The 15,452-nt window shown below is 34.6% G+C and overlaps 2 protein-coding genes across 4 annotated transcripts in view; one reads left to right on the top strand and one right to left on the bottom strand.

Annotated features, from left to right (window-relative positions):
- The first annotated feature begins 237 nt into the window (after window positions 1-237).
- LOC110114810 (DNA primase small subunit) lies at window positions 238-4,913 on the top strand. 3 transcript variants are annotated; one of them, XM_020847816.2, is made up of 17 exons: window positions 238-362; window positions 663-802; window positions 1,059-1,109; window positions 1,198-1,373; window positions 1,494-1,571; window positions 1,661-1,772; window positions 1,923-2,007; window positions 2,123-2,174; window positions 2,249-2,310; window positions 2,394-2,509; window positions 2,581-2,690; window positions 3,384-3,446; window positions 3,527-3,584; window positions 3,668-3,741; window positions 3,880-3,928; window positions 4,123-4,202; window positions 4,756-4,913. In XM_020847816.2, exons 2-17 carry the CDS (start codon window positions 679-681, stop codon window positions 4,819-4,821), a joined length of 1,356 nt encoding a protein of 451 aa, XP_020703475.1. In that variant the 5' UTR covers window positions 238-362; window positions 663-678; the 3' UTR covers window positions 4,822-4,913. The 3 variants fall into 3 exon arrangements, with proteins under 3 accessions (XP_020703475.1, XP_020703478.1, XP_020703477.1); XM_020847819.2 differs by having other exon boundaries at window positions 4,166-4,202; window positions 4,756-4,887; XM_020847818.2 differs by having other exon boundaries at window positions 4,123-4,197; window positions 4,756-4,857.
- Window positions 4,914-5,160: 247 nt separating this feature from the next.
- LOC110114806 (protein SAWADEE HOMEODOMAIN HOMOLOG 2) overlaps window positions 5,161-15,452 on the bottom strand; it is a gene marked incomplete in the record, with an annotated part of 12,572 nt that continues 2,280 nt past the window's right edge. The window contains 5 exon segments of the mRNA XM_020847813.2: window positions 5,161-5,647; window positions 6,834-6,953; window positions 7,939-8,082; window positions 8,417-8,468; window positions 9,268-9,331. Of these exon segments, the coding sequence (XP_020703472.1) occupies window positions 5,288-5,647; window positions 6,834-6,953; window positions 7,939-8,082; window positions 8,417-8,468; window positions 9,268-9,331 (740 nt within the window).

The raw sequence follows: 15,452 nt of genomic DNA, 5'->3' as shown, positions 1-15,452 counted from the left end.
ATTAATTATTTAATTAGTTTACTTAATTATTAATATTTTAAATTATATTAATTAAGTTACCCAATAATAACTTACAGGAGTATAGGTTTTTGCTCTCCCGCTCTATTTCTTTCGGCGTCGTTCGTGTAGAGTTTTGCACGAGTTCTTCTTCGTAGCTGTTCGACTTCTCCTTCGACGACGTTCCCTTCCTGTTGGAGCGGAGTTACGACATTTTTTGATCGGAAGCAGCAACGGGGGGAGTTTTGCACGAGTTCTTCTTCGTAGCTGTTCGACTTCTCCTTCGACGACGTTCCCTTCCTGTTGGAGCGGAGTTACGACATTTTTTGATCGGAAGCAACAACGGGAGCTCGCTTTCTGTGAAGGTAACTTTCTTCCTTTCGCGCGCTTCTTCGGCCAAATCCCGTAAATCCGCCTAACCAAAGGATTTCGTAAATCCGGGATTTACCACGAGAAGAGGAAATTTTCCGTCAACCGCGTCTTTGATTAACCGTGAAATTTGGTTCTGCATTTTTGGCCGTTTGGCTGGATTTAGGTCAAATCCGCTTCAAATCTGGCCCAAATCCCTCATCAAAACAGCCCCTAATATGCTACTGAAATGACATCGTGCTATATGTGCTAAATTAAATTAATAACAAGTTTCGCTTATCCTTTTCTCCAAGCAGGATTAGGTTTGGGATCATGACTAAGGAAGGAAGTTTTAATGAAAAAGATGACATGGAAATTGATTTACATTCTTCAGGGAATCAACAACTGAAGAAATGCTCTCATGAATTTAGCTTTGACTATCTTAAAGTTTATTATGGTATGCAATTTTCGTTATGATGTTTGCTATTTTTATTATCTATTGGCTACTTTCTTTGAATGTCAATATCTGGTTCTTTCTTGATCGTCATTGCTTTAGCTTTGCTAATACTTCTATAGTTTCCATGGTAATTCAACAAATATATGGTTTTCCAGCAGGGTTAATCTTTAGCTTATTCAATTTTTTGGGCATGGACGCACTTTTTTCCTTGGGATCATGGTTTTGCTCACCGATTGTGTATTCATTCTCATTGCAGGAAAGCTCTTTCCATATTCTGATATATTTAGATGGATGTCGTACGGGAATGGTATAACAAAAATTGCCAGGATAATCTTTTAATACATTTATTCCAGCCAATTCTTTGTTCTTGAATCTGTTTCTAATTTTGCCTGCAGATGGAAAACATCCTGCATGTGATGAATCCTACTTCAGTCGAAGAGAATTTTCTTTCACATTGGAGAATGATGTGTACCTCCGTTTTCAGTCATTCAAAAGTGCAACTGACCTTGAGAACTCTATTAAGGAGAAATGCCCTTCCAAGATTGACATTGGACCCGTGTATAGTGTAGATGTATGATCAAACACCTTTTCTACTGCCAACATTATTCAAGGGTTTTCCTCTTAAAATTTACAGGATTTGTTTCTTAATGATAATTTTTCACTCACTGTGATCTAAAAAAATTTTTCACAGCCTTCAAAAAGGCATGCATATGTGCAAGCTGGAAATAATGTATTCACACCTGTTGAGAGGGAGCTGGTTTTTGATATTGTAAGCTTATCATATTCAGTTAACTGAATGAGACAAGTTATAAAGATATGTGCTTGTTTTTTGTGATTCATTTTCTTTTATTGCAACAGGATATCACTGAATATGATGATATTAGATACTGCTGTTCTGGTTCAGATATCTGCTTGAATTGTTGGCCCTTAATGGCAATTGCCATTAAAGTGATAGACACTGCTTTAAGAGGTTGAATTAAATGTGCTATTCACTATAATACCTAGGATAACTCTTTCTTCTTCCTACTAATATTGGAAATTTACTGCTTTATTGAAGTTACCTTGAAAAACTTTTATCCACTAAGAATATCTGTTTAATTAACTATTTATTGTATCACAGATGATTTTGGATTCAATCACATTTTGTGGGTATATAGTGGCCGTCGTGGTGTTCATTGTTGGGTTTGTGATGGTAGGGCTAGAAGGTAATATACATACAACCAAATAACCTGAAAATATTTATACATTTTGATAGGCATGGATTTCTGTATCCACTTATATCATGTATGGTGTTAATATAGTTTTCTTAATTTTTGACAGGCTGAGCAATGAAGCGAGGTCATCTATTACAGACTATTTCCATGTATATAAGGTGATAGCTTGTCTTATGAATTCAGAACGAGTTTTTTTTAGAACTATGCACTCATTATTATTGTTTTACTATAGGGTAGTGAAAATGGATTGAAGAAAGCATCATTAACAGGCCTAGCTCTTCACCCTTTTCTTGCGTAAGTAAATTGTTCAATAGAACTTCTGCTTGGCAATCTAATAACTAACTAAGAAGGTTTCCTAATTTAAAATTTTTGAACAGGAGAGCGTACACAGATGTCTTGCTAGACTATTTTGAGAGGACACTGATACACAACCAAAAGCTATTTTCTGTTGAAGATAGATACGAAAAGATCCTTGATATCATTCCAGATAAATGTAAGCCTGACATGCTTTTTCATCTTCCGCCTGGAAAAATATTATTATTTCTGAGATTTCTAGTTATTCAGCTGTTGCTTCAGAGATACATGAGAAATGGCAAGGGAATAAGAGATCTTCCACTTCTGAAGAAGGTCGATGGGACCAATTAAAGAGCATGTTGCAGTCTGGAAAGCATAAGGTTTTCCTTTAATTATTCTTATTCTAAGCTGATTTCCTCATTGTGATTTCCAATTTGGACTGTAAAAACATCAGAGCTGGTGAAACATGCTGAATAGACCGAGCAATTTGAGATAGGTTTATTTGATCATGCATTTCAAAAATGAAATTATTTGATTCTTCTTCCAATTTTTTTAAAGGTTTCAATTACTCTCTTTTTTAAAAATGTTGGTAAGGCTATGTGGATCACCCCATCGAACTGCTTTATATCTTTTTGGTGCCCTGCCAAGAGCATTAGGAGGATTAGCATGCATAATCTTATTATGTGTAAATGGATATATCAAAACATAAATGAAAATGCTACTGGAATAAGCAATATAGTTCAATTTTTGAATAAAGCGACGGGAGTTCATGAGGATGTATATCATATTAAAACTAAGAAATGAAGATCACTAGATCATTGACATAACCTGAAAATTAAGTACATAAAAACCAATTAAGATAGTTTGAATGTGCGCTGCTTCTGATTGAGATTTCACAAGCAAGTGGAGGGTTTGGTGTAGGTTTAATAGTCTATCATATATGATACAACAGTTATCCAACTTGGATTCTCAATATCTGGTTAGAATCTATTGTGATATTTTGTTCCCATGACTTCATTTTGAACTGCATTTTGTAACACATTCATATTGCATAAACCTTATTTTTGGCACAGGGACTCCGTAGGTGTGTTGAAGAGATTGTTTTCTCTTACACCTTTCCAAGAATTGACATGGAGGTTGGTAGAATTCTCTTATCGCACTGATTCATATGAGCTTTTTTTATATATTGTCTCATGAATCTGCTTTTCTAGTTCAGGTTTCAAAGCATATGAACCATTTGCTGAAGGCACCTTTCTGTGTACACCCAAAAACAGGTTAGACACATTTAGCACACGAACCCTTTCTCCATACTATAGGTTGCATGTCTACAAATTTTTATTTCTGCTGTGTGTTTCAGGACGTGTCTGTATTCCTATTGATCCTAAGCATTGCGATGATTTTGACCCTACATCTGTGCCGACCCTTTCTTTGGTATGAGTTCCACAACAAGCCTTGTTCAGTTAGCCTTATTATTTCGTGAATTATGAATTCTATAATATGTTAGGCTATGTAGACTTGACAACCTTAATATCTATTTTCAATATGACCTGACCTTCTAGACGTTTGCAGCTATTAGAAGAACTTAATGCGGGTGGTGTGCAAATGGACGTTGAAAATGGTAAGAGACCTAAATGATCTAAGATTTTAATATTATTCTTAATTTCCTTTAATGTAGAAACAATTCACAAGAACTGGACTGAGGATTCCTTGAGTACCGGATTACAATTTTAGTGCCATTTTCTGTTCACTTAAGCAAGCATTCAGTATATTTTTCAGTACCATTCCTTACTGTGCATTTTTCATCTGAAGCAGACTGGGAAAGAACTTCGCTTGACCAATCCATCATGTTTTTCAGGTCATCCTTCCTGCAGCCATTGATGAAGTCTTGTAAGGCATGCTTCTTTCTCCTGTATTTTGGTTTCTTTTGATTTGGCCACATAAATGTTAGCCTTCCAATGACTTTGTTAGAAGAGGTGTATTAGATCTAACTTATGTTAAAAAATGTATAGATAAACTTAAAAAAGACTTAGTTTATAAAATATTTAAAATAAAATTTCCATTAAATTTAAATGGGAATTTAACTCTTAATCAAACAACTGAGAAAAAAAAAAAGATTAATGTAGTAGAGTTCAAATGGTAGGATAAAGACTTCTTGTTATATTTTTGCCATCTTAAAATAAATGTTAAAGAGTTTTAAAATTTATTATCATTAAAATTTGACCATGATATCTTCACTTTATTTCTTTTTAATATATGATTAAAATTCAAGTAAGAGCCATTTACATTGAGACCTGAGAAGACATCCATAATTTTTGGACATGTTGATTGAATTTGCCTGTAGAAGGTTATAAAATGATATATTAGTTGCAACCATTGCAAAACTTTTTCAGAAAATGTGTGGCATATGAAGTCACCTAAGGTTATTTTGTCTATTGATTTGTGCAGGAGGAGATGGAGAGTTCATACAGTGCAAGAGTCCAACAGTCTAATAAGAGTTCCTTGGGCTGGTAGGCCCGGTTTCTTTTATTATCAGTCAATTGGAACAAGATGGTTGTAATTTAATTTTCAATTTTTCTATGGTTCTGCATTTTGGTATATTTGATTCCAAGTACATAAGATTATTATTATTATTTAATATTTAAATTTAATAAATAAAAATAAAATTATTTTAAAAATATTAATATTTATTTAAGCTGACTTGTTAGCTCATGAGCCGAGTTGACTCAAGCTTGAACTTGAGCTTGAGCTCAACTCATGAGCTTAGTGAGCCCATAAATAAGTCAAGCTTGAACTGACTTGCGAGCCAGCACCCCTATATTATAATGATGAAGCTATAACCAATACAAAATCAAAATTAAGCGGACAAAAATTTTCATTAATACACCTTTAATTCTCCATCCCATACTATGGAAGGTTTATAAGATAAATATATATATATAGATCAAAGGAAATAATAACTGACAGAATAAGGCTCTCGTCAACTACCTTCAGTTTTTACATCCAGAGAATTGGAAACGGAGTCATTTGCTGCTGCTGCATTGGTTGCATCTTCAATTGCTTCTGCTTCATTTACTGTTTGAATGGCAGCAGAAGAAACGTGTAAATTGGAGAGAGCGGGAAGAGCAATGGTCATTACCTCATCCACGTTCACATCAACCAATTTTCGCTGCTTTCTAGTCCTTCTCGATATCACATTTTGATCTTTTGATAAAGTGGATTGAGAAGGATCTTTAGTTGATCTTGATGAATCTGCAGATCCTGGTGCTCTTGACTGAAGCAACTCCAGCCGGCTATCAGTTTCTGGACGTCTACAAATCTTTTTTAATGAAACTATTTCCTGCAATTTTGGGTAGATCATGAACAAATTGAGTTTTCCATTCGCCAACAGTTCGGTTTTTTGCGCAAATAATTAGGGCTGCAAACAAACCGAGCCAAGCCGAGTATGTGAGTGTTCATTTAATATCAGCTTGTTCAAGTTTGGTTCATATTTGTTCGAGCTTTATTGTTTGTGTTCATGTTTTGTTCATTTAAATTAATGAGTGTTCATGTTCAGCTCATATTCAATGCTTATCGAGCTTTAAACAAACAAGCATGAAAGAGCTATAAACAATCTCTACTTTTAAATATTCATTAACTTAACAAACAAGCTTTATCGAGCTTCCTAACAAACGATTATATGAGTATGTTCACGAACATATTTAACAAATTTTTTTAAACTATCAAACAAACACGTTCATGAACATATTTATGAACAAACACATTTATAATAAAAGTAATTGTCTATGTACAATGAAAATAACATTAATTAATATGAATATATTTTTAAATGAAGTTTATATATTGCATATTCTATAATCAAAAATTAATTATTTTTATCGAGCTTATTCACAAGTTCAAAATCAAACACGAATCGAGCTTAATGTCGAGCTTGTTCACGAGCTTCAAATGATGTTGTTCGCGAACATAAATGTGCCGAACATATTAGTGTTCAAATTTGTTTATTTAAGAATCGAGTATTTTAAATGTTGTTCAAATTTGTTTGTTTAGTTAATTAAACGATCACAAACGAGCTTTAATCGAACCGAACAACGAGTAGCTCGTCGAACGGTTGGTTCGCTTGCAGCCCTACAAATAATACAAAAATGAAGATATTTTAAAGGCAAATGTGTAGAAAATATCTTATAAATATGGGTGTATTTAATATCTAGAAAGTAACATTTGCTTATTTATAGGTCTAATACTAAAATTTTCAATTTATCTATATAACTTCTTGCTTTTAAATAACATTATTCAGGTGGCATTATGGTTGGTCAATGGATGTTAGGAATGTGATATTTTTTTTTAAGTTATTTAGAAATTAGGATGTTAGGGAAATAGTGCAATTTAGTTGTTAGATATATAAATAGACAAATTTGTGCTGTGTAAAAATCTGACGGGTTGAATGAAACACTAAAAAACTACCACAATGCAAACTATGGAGTTAGAAAAATAAATAAATGAACAGCTAAAATTTGAAAAAATACCTCAGACTGATCATGATCATAGCGGACAAGAAAGCGACACCTACAGCCACGAACATCATGCCTTCTTCTTTGTGCATCGAGGATATGAGCATCAAAATAGAGAGCCTGCTCTTTACCTTCCTGTTTATTGTCAAATATTGAAAGCAATATAGCACGAATAATTGAATAAACAAACCATTTGCAATCCGCATACTTCTCAAAGTGAGCGTTTCATTAACAGAAAAATGTAAAAATGGACTCTTATCGATTAATTATGTAACAGATGCAATTTATTTTCATATAAAAAGTAGAGTTATAAAGAGATGAATAAAATAATAAATAAATAAATAAATATATATATATACTCTTTGGGGGGAGAGAGTCGTCTTATATGGTTTGGTCACATAAAACAACGGCCTTCCAATGACCCGGTTAGGAAAGTAGATATATTAGATTTGACTAATGTTAAGATAGGTAGAGATAGAACTAAAAAGACTTGGTTAGATAATATTAGAAATGATTTTTCTTTATTAGATTTAAATAAGAATTAGAATCTTAATTGGACACAATGGAGAAAAGCAATTCATGTAGCCGACCTCACATAATGGGATAAAAGCTTCATGATGTTGTATCTTGTCTTCGATAAATCTCACTATAATATTTTCAAGCCCTCATAATATCTTCTTAAGAAGCTTCCTCCATTTTAACCATCCACTTTTAAATGCAAGATACTTGAACCAATTATACATATAGATAATATCTACTCATTTTATTGAATGTTAAATATTAATGTCATAGCCACTAAATTTCTATGTATCAGACTCCTTTAATTTTATTAATTCAAAGGCCTCTATCTTCTAAAATCATCATGAAAATGTGAAAATTGAAGTGACTAACACACAAATATGCTTAGCTCTAGGCGTGGCATTCATAAGTGAAACCATATATATATGTATATGGATCATCTTAAAATGGCACCTGTATAAGAGACCAATAAATGCAGGGAACATAAATGATCATATCTTAAAAATATGACCATCTTTAATAAAATATCATCTCTTTTAGTGCAATAAACCAAAACAGCAAAAATATAAACAAATTGAAAATTCAGTTAGGCAGACAGAACCTGGAAACACAGTATGAGGTCCCCAGGAAGTACTGCAACACATTCTCCAGCCTCACACGGAAGCGAACGCTGTCTAACACACTTTCGTACATTTATCCACTCATCCTCTTCAATACCAAAGCCTGAAAAGCGAATCCGCACTTCCTGAAACAATCAGCACATACCATGCTCAGGAATTCTTAAAACAAACTTTAAGTTTGGTTTAACCAACGGTCCAACAGTAATAATTAAAAAAAAAAAACGCTAGGAAAATCACTTTTTTACAATCTAATATGAAAAACAACTCTAGAATAAGATTTACCCAGATAGATATGCTAACTAAACGCACAACCAGTGTTTCCATTGAAAACATGTTCATTCAAAATAGATTATATACTTTTTTCAGTTTTGAGAATCGGAAAGCATTTTGCATACAACTGAGTAGAATATGGATCAATTCAGAAAACAAATTCTACACAATAAAGTTTTGGATAATTACCGGATCGCCAGTTTCAAACATTCTATAAGACAAAAAAGCCGAAACATCATACCTGCAATGAAGACATGCTTAGATATATGTGGGAGAACAATATGATTAACAGGAAGATGCTAACAATGAAGGGCTAAATCGAATTCCGAAGGAATTTATCAAATCTGAGATAGCGGGGAAAATAAATTTCAACTAGTTTAAATATGTAATGATGAGAATAAAGCAAACTTCAATCATTTATCCATGATGTCAGTGCAACTATTTTAGGCTCTCTTGCTTTTTTCTTTATTTCTTTCAAATTTTTATCTTTTAATACTGCCTTATTCCATACCAGTTCATAGCTGCTACTGATGGTGAGAAAGCTATATCCCAAAAATAATAAAAAAAATCATGTTGTAAACCTTGATGAGAAATTATTCCGAAACTTAATCAATCAAAATGTTGGCATGCTTATATAGTAAATCTTCAAGCATTAAGTTTAACTTGTAAACTAGTAGAACATAGCAAACACGTTTTCAGCTGTGAATAAACGTTCAAATTGGCTTCCAATAATAATTGAAATATCAAAAAGAGTCGCAAAATGAATGTTCAAAACTTCATTGATTATTTTTGCCAATTTGGACACCTAAAACTCCCTGCATTATATAACAGATTTAAAAAGTTAATTGTACAGGCAACAAACAAACTCTTTAGCTTCTTTGATCAAAGTTGTGGGCAATGGCAAGTAAGAAGAACAACTCAGAAATATGATAAGGATGATTGCAAGGCATGCTTAAAACAGAAAGATCAGGGTTTAGGGAGACATCACTACTTGGAAGACATCAAGCGAAAGAAATATACATTAACATGATAATACTAACCAAGCTCCATCCCTTACAGATTTTGCCTCAAATTCCACTTCAACGTTCTCCAAAGGATTGCTTCCTGCAATATATTGTGATAAAGCCCAAATTGAGTTCTACGGAAAATGCATTAATAAAACTCCAGGGAAACATACACGATTCAACTTCAAAAAAACAATGTTGCCCTTTCAATTCAAAACATCTATTTCATTGATCATGCTATTAGTTCAACAAATCAATGACAGTGATGGAAAAGGAAATCTGTTAGACCAGTCCAGCAGGTCCACACGGGACGGGCTGACGCGTAATAGAGGCGGAACTTCTCCGCCTCCTGTAAGAGCCGCATAAACTGCCCAGTCCAATAAAACAGATTAGGAAGGTTTTAGGAAAAATTTCGGAGGAAAATTTGAATGTAGGGACTGTTTAGAGATTTCTTTTTGGATTGTAGGCATTAAAGAGTTTGTTTACATAGGGTTAGGGCATCTTGAATTTGGCTGAAATATGAGATTCTTAGGGTTTTTAGGCTATAGCGGTGTCTAGATATTTGGGAGAGCCGGATCTTCCTCTCTCTAATTGAAGATCCATTTGTATCTTGTATTTTTTGTCATAAAACTTTCAATAAAAAGGTGTTATTGTGTGCTCTATTCCTAATTTTCTTGTTGTTGGTCTTCTGAAATTGCTGAAATCAGATTTCAGTCAAGGATTTTCCTAAATTTTTATAATCACTTCTTATCAAATTGGTATAATAGCAATTTCCAAGGCTGAAATTGAAGCATTCCTCACTGAATTTTGTTGCATTTGTATCAAATCTTATTGTTTTTGTTGATTGGAGACCAAAAGTCGCATCAAACTTGTTGCTCTTTTCTATTGGAGCATAAATCTAGTTAAATCTAGGTTCCCAAGGCAAGAAGAAAGGTAGAAGTGTTGGAAGGGGAGATCGGACAATTGAAAACTGAAATTTCAGATCTCCGCACTCAACTTTCAAATGTCAAAAGTTAAATTTCATCCATCCACGAGAAGATGAATGGGAATTTTTCTAGCCAGGGGTAGATGTTGAAAAAGTTGCTCGAGGGCCAATCCAAAACGGCGGCGTCAGAGGTGAGGGAAGCCTTTGACAACCTAGGAAGCGAGGAAAACTCTAATCCAATAAGGCAAAAGGAAGATCAGGAGGTGGAGGCTCAAAAAAGTAAAGAGAGAATACCTCCCTAAGAGCCTATTCCTAGGGAAGTGCTGGGTAGAAGGTATGGGGAGAGGCGTGAGGAGGTAGAGAAAGAATGAAGGGGTGCTGAATTTGAGAGGAAAGGTGCGGGTTTTGAAAGGGAAAGAGGAAATTATGACCAAATGGGGGCTGAATTTGAAAGGAGAGGAGCTTATTATGATCCAAGAGGTGCTGAATTTGAAAGGAGTAGGTGGGAAGTTGATGAAAGGTTTAGGTATGAGCGTAGAAGGGATGACTGGGACACTTTGGGAAAACCACCCCCTTGGGAAATGGGAAATTATGGAGGGAACAGAGGAAACAGAGGCGATCCGAGGGTGAAACTGAAGATGCCAATATTTGAGGGGGAGGATGCACAAGGTTGAAAGATATTTCGCCATCAGTGAGTTGACAGAGGAGGAGAGATTGATGGTAGCGGGCCTATGTTTAGAAGGGAGGCTTTGGTTTGATACCAATGGAGGGACATGTGAGGACCCATAGGGAGTTGGAGGAAGTTCAAGGATTGTTTGATAGAACATTTCCGAACCGGCAGGGGAGAATACTTCTACGAACAGTTCTTTGCCTTGACACATGATGGTTTAGTGATAGAGTACCAGAGAGGTTCGAGTACCTTGCTAATTGATTAAACCGCCTTTTTGAGACAATACTAAAGGGGAACTTCATGAAGGGGCTGACATCAAAAATTCGGGCAACTGTTAGAGTAATGAGGCCTCATAACTTGGGAGAGGCTATGGAGCTAGCTCAATTGGTGGAGCATCAAAGGCACCTGGAGAGAGAGATAGGAGGCTTGTATATGATGACCGCCACCTTATTGACATCCAAGGAGCCAACACCATATACTCTTCGGGGGACTTCAAAGGAAAAGACTGCAGGAGGAAGACCTGGGACAACTTCAAGAAGCTCACATAAACAAAATTACTGGAGAAGAGGACGAATGGGCTCTGTTTCAAATGTGACGATAGGTATACGTCGTGCAAGATGTAAGGACAGAACTCTTCAAGTTCTTACCATTTGTGATGAGGAGGAAATGGAGGAGGGTGTTGTCTTTTCACCTTGTGGATAAGGTAGATCTTTGGGAGGAGAGTATTATTAAACCGGTCCAGTCGGTCCACACGGGACCGGCTCACGCGTAATAGAGATGGAACTCCTCCGCCTCCTGTATGAGCCGCACAAACCATCCAGTCCAGTAGAGCAGATTATGAAGGTTTTAGGAGAAGTTTAGGAGGAAAATTTGAATGTAGGTACTGTTTAGAGATTTCATTTTGGATTGTATGCATTAAAGAGTTTGTTTTTCTAGGATTAGGGCATCTTGAATTTGACTGAAATATGAGATCTCTTAGGTCTTTTGGGCTCTAGCAGCGTTTAGAGATTTGGGAGAGCCGGATCTTCCTCTCCAATTGAAGATCCACTTGTATCTTGTATATTCTGTCATAAAACTTTCAATAAAAAGGTGTTCTTGTGTGTTATATTCCTAATTTTCTTGTTGTTGGTTTTTTAAAATTGCTGAAATCAGATTTAAGTCAAGGCTTTTCCTAAATTTCTACAAGCACTTCCTACCAAAATCGCACTTTTATCAACAAGGAATCAACAAAGTTCTTGAAGTTATGTTACTCCTCATGCATCCCTTTCATTAAAATACTAGTAATAAATGAACAATGAAAAGAGGGAAAAAAATCTTTAAAACCCAAAATAAGATGAAAGAAGCTTGGATGGTTCGACGGCTCAGAAATTCCACACAAAAATCACATTATCAATATAAAAGAAATTCAATAGTTAAACTGTTAAACTAACAGACTTGTGACCTGCCCCATGTTCACCTGAGCCAAACTATATAATCTGCTACAAACTCTAAAGAAATCGGGTGCATGTGATCTAACCAATCTCATCTAACTTCCAATTTTGTAGCAGATGTCTCCAAAAGGCACATGCTTATGCTAAAGGTATAACCATAATTTGTGCAGTTCAAAGTCAAGAGGATTGCCCATTCAACCAATGTACGGATGCATCAGATTGAGAGGGAAGCGATTAAGATTTAATTGGAATTCATACCATAACTAGAAACCTAATTGTGGCATATTTAATTAAAACCATGACCACGTTCAAAAATTAATGAGTTAAAGAGAAGAGAATAAGGCAAAAATTCACCAAGTAGAGAAAATTAAAATCTCAAGTCAGTAAAAGGAAAAATTTTCAAGAATTTGAATATCACAATTGCATTGCCCTTGAAGGAATCTAATGCGTCTTGGAAGTAAAAACAACAAGCAATTGAGATAAAAATCATAGGAGAAAAAAGAGAGAGTCTGAATTTCTATTTCTCCTTCAAAAATAAATGCAAGATACAATTGATCTACTATTTGAGAGGTAGACCAGCTTTCCCACAAACCCTATACGCTGTTAGGACACTCAAAAAAAAAAAAAAAAAAAGCTACAGCAGAAAACAAATTGCATAATCCCAAAATAGCAACATAGTTAGCCCTAAATAGGCTCCCCTAATTTCCTCCCAATTATAATTAAAACTTTTCTAAATAACTTCCCCTTGATTCCTCCTCCTTACATAATGAATTATAGATTTGTTGGGCCTCACAAGGGTGGCCGAAATTTCCTCTAGTTCCACCCAGCCAAGGGGCTGGTTCGGCCCTTGCTAAACTGGCAGGTGGTTGAGTTGGACCTTGCTGGACTGGCCTCCTCCGATCCCCTCTCTTGCCGTATCAGAATCCAACATCCAACATTCATATACTAGATCAAAGGAACTTTGAAATTTTAGTGAGCCAATAATTCCTTTTACACACTTAAAAAATTTCTATTTATAATCATCAGAGCCTTAAGCAAGTTGGCTTTGAAATTCCCTCATAGTGTAGGCTCATTACCATTCCCTCATAAGATAGGTTCATCCCCTCATTAGATTATATAGGCAGTCATGAGAAGATAACCACAAAAAATATTGGATGGTTACTAAGTAATCAACAACATCGAATAAGCCACAATGCATATCAAACAGATGAGCACAAGAATAAAAATAAGAACAATATGATGAGGCAAGCGGGTGACAGAAGATGAGTTACGTATAACTCCTTGGAGAAAAGAGATAAGTTTAGGAACCAAAGGATACAATAATCAAATTTGAAATCTTCATTATCAATCTCTACAACTAGAATCAACAATACATTTACTATAATCAACCACTTAATTCCCAGCTCAAATTCAACTCATCAACATATTTGGCCCAGCATTTTCAACAGGAAAGTAATTATCAAGTTACAAGCAAGCCCAACAACAAATTTAATAAGATTTCAATTCAAGCCCATCAACAAAAACTCACTGTCATGGCCCAACAACACCAGCCAAATTTATGAAAGTTTAAGGCAATTAACTAATCAACAACATTAAACTGAACCCTTTTCTACATACACTTCCTAAAATAGCCTCGTCAATAAAATCCATGTGAAGACCTATTAGAGAAAAAATGAATTGAAGCAAATCACATACAAGGAAATGCACCCCAAAAAAAAAATTAAAAAGAACCAATGATTCAAACAAAAAAATAAACAAGGGAGGCAACTAGAGCAAACCAATACATACAGTAGAGATGACAACTTGTTTTCAGTAAAAGGGCCATCATCATAGGCATGCTTAATACTTTGAAACACAAACAAATACATCAACTAAAAATGTAATCAAAATTAGAATGTACATTTGCATCAATTGGGTTGGCCAAGAGAGAACTTTCCATTCCCACTTGGGCAGGCTACCTAAACATTTTTCATTTATAAAGTGCCAACATTCAAAAATCCCTCTTACCAAATTCAAGGATCCATTGTTCTCTCTTGTCCTTAATTAGAATAGGTAGGTTACCTTAAGGGATTGTAGACCTTCTTCCTTAGATGGCTGCACCTTGTAAAACTCTCTTGACAAAGTGAGGAGAGAAAGCTAGAAAGCAAGGTTTTTAAAACTAGGTCAGACAATAAACCCGCAAAAGGAAATGTTAAAGTTTCAATAGTTCAATCACGATCTAACCGAAAGTTCAATGTTCACAATGTAAATATTATTAAATTAATTAAAATTATTTGAAACTCTAATGACACTAATACGTGAAAATATTTATTTCTTAATATAACATAATATACATGAAATAGGTCCCAAATCATCATATCTTCATTTTAATTTATATTTATACTGGTTCAACCGCTCTTGAATTAATGGGAAAGCCGTTCAACACCAATTTTTGTTGGTTGATCCTGGTCCCTTGCAAATAAAAAATTTTAATTGAATAATCCGATTGAAGGACATATTACAATCCGATCAATAGATCAACGTAACCACATAGTTTGGTATGATTTTATAACCATCCTAAAAAAAAGTTAGACGCAATAGAGTAAGGAGTTTGCCTAAAGGGACAAAGAAAGAGAAATATATAATTTGAGGAAAATTCCCATGACATTAAATGAAAACAAATAACTTGTAAATTTTCTCTAAGTGTAGAAACCCAAAATTCAGATAACTCCTAAAATAAGCAAGAGCATACATAAGAAAAAAAAGGAAAACTAAAATAATCCTATCAACTCCTATTATTCCTCCACATAACACTTATTCTTAGCAACCAACTTGTTTTGCAGTAATAAAGTCTATGAAAATAGTCCATAGGAGCCAAATCACCTTAAACACTGTTTGAATAATATTACAATAAAAGCCCGTTCAATCATCTTTAAATGAATATTCTAATTAAAAAAATAGCTGGGATTAACTATATATAAAATAAAAGGCAAAAAAAAAAAGAAGAAGATGAAGCAAGTGTCACCTATTGTGTAGCCTATCATACCCTAGAGATAAAAATATTACAACATCATGCAGACATTTCATGCTCAAAAATCCTTCTTGGCAAAGATCACAAGGTAATGCTGTAATCACTGAAGAGCTTGCATTTAATAGGTCATTACTATTGGAGCATGTGACTCAAATGTGTGTGTGTATATATATATATATATATATA

This window comes from Dendrobium catenatum, unplaced genomic scaffold, assembly GCF_001605985.2.
Source record: "Dendrobium catenatum unplaced genomic scaffold, ASM160598v2 fragScaff_scaffold_716, whole genome shotgun sequence".
NCBI classification, from domain to species: domain Eukaryota; kingdom Viridiplantae; phylum Streptophyta; class Magnoliopsida; order Asparagales; family Orchidaceae; genus Dendrobium; species Dendrobium catenatum.
This window is presented reverse-complemented; position numbering and strand designations above follow the sequence as displayed.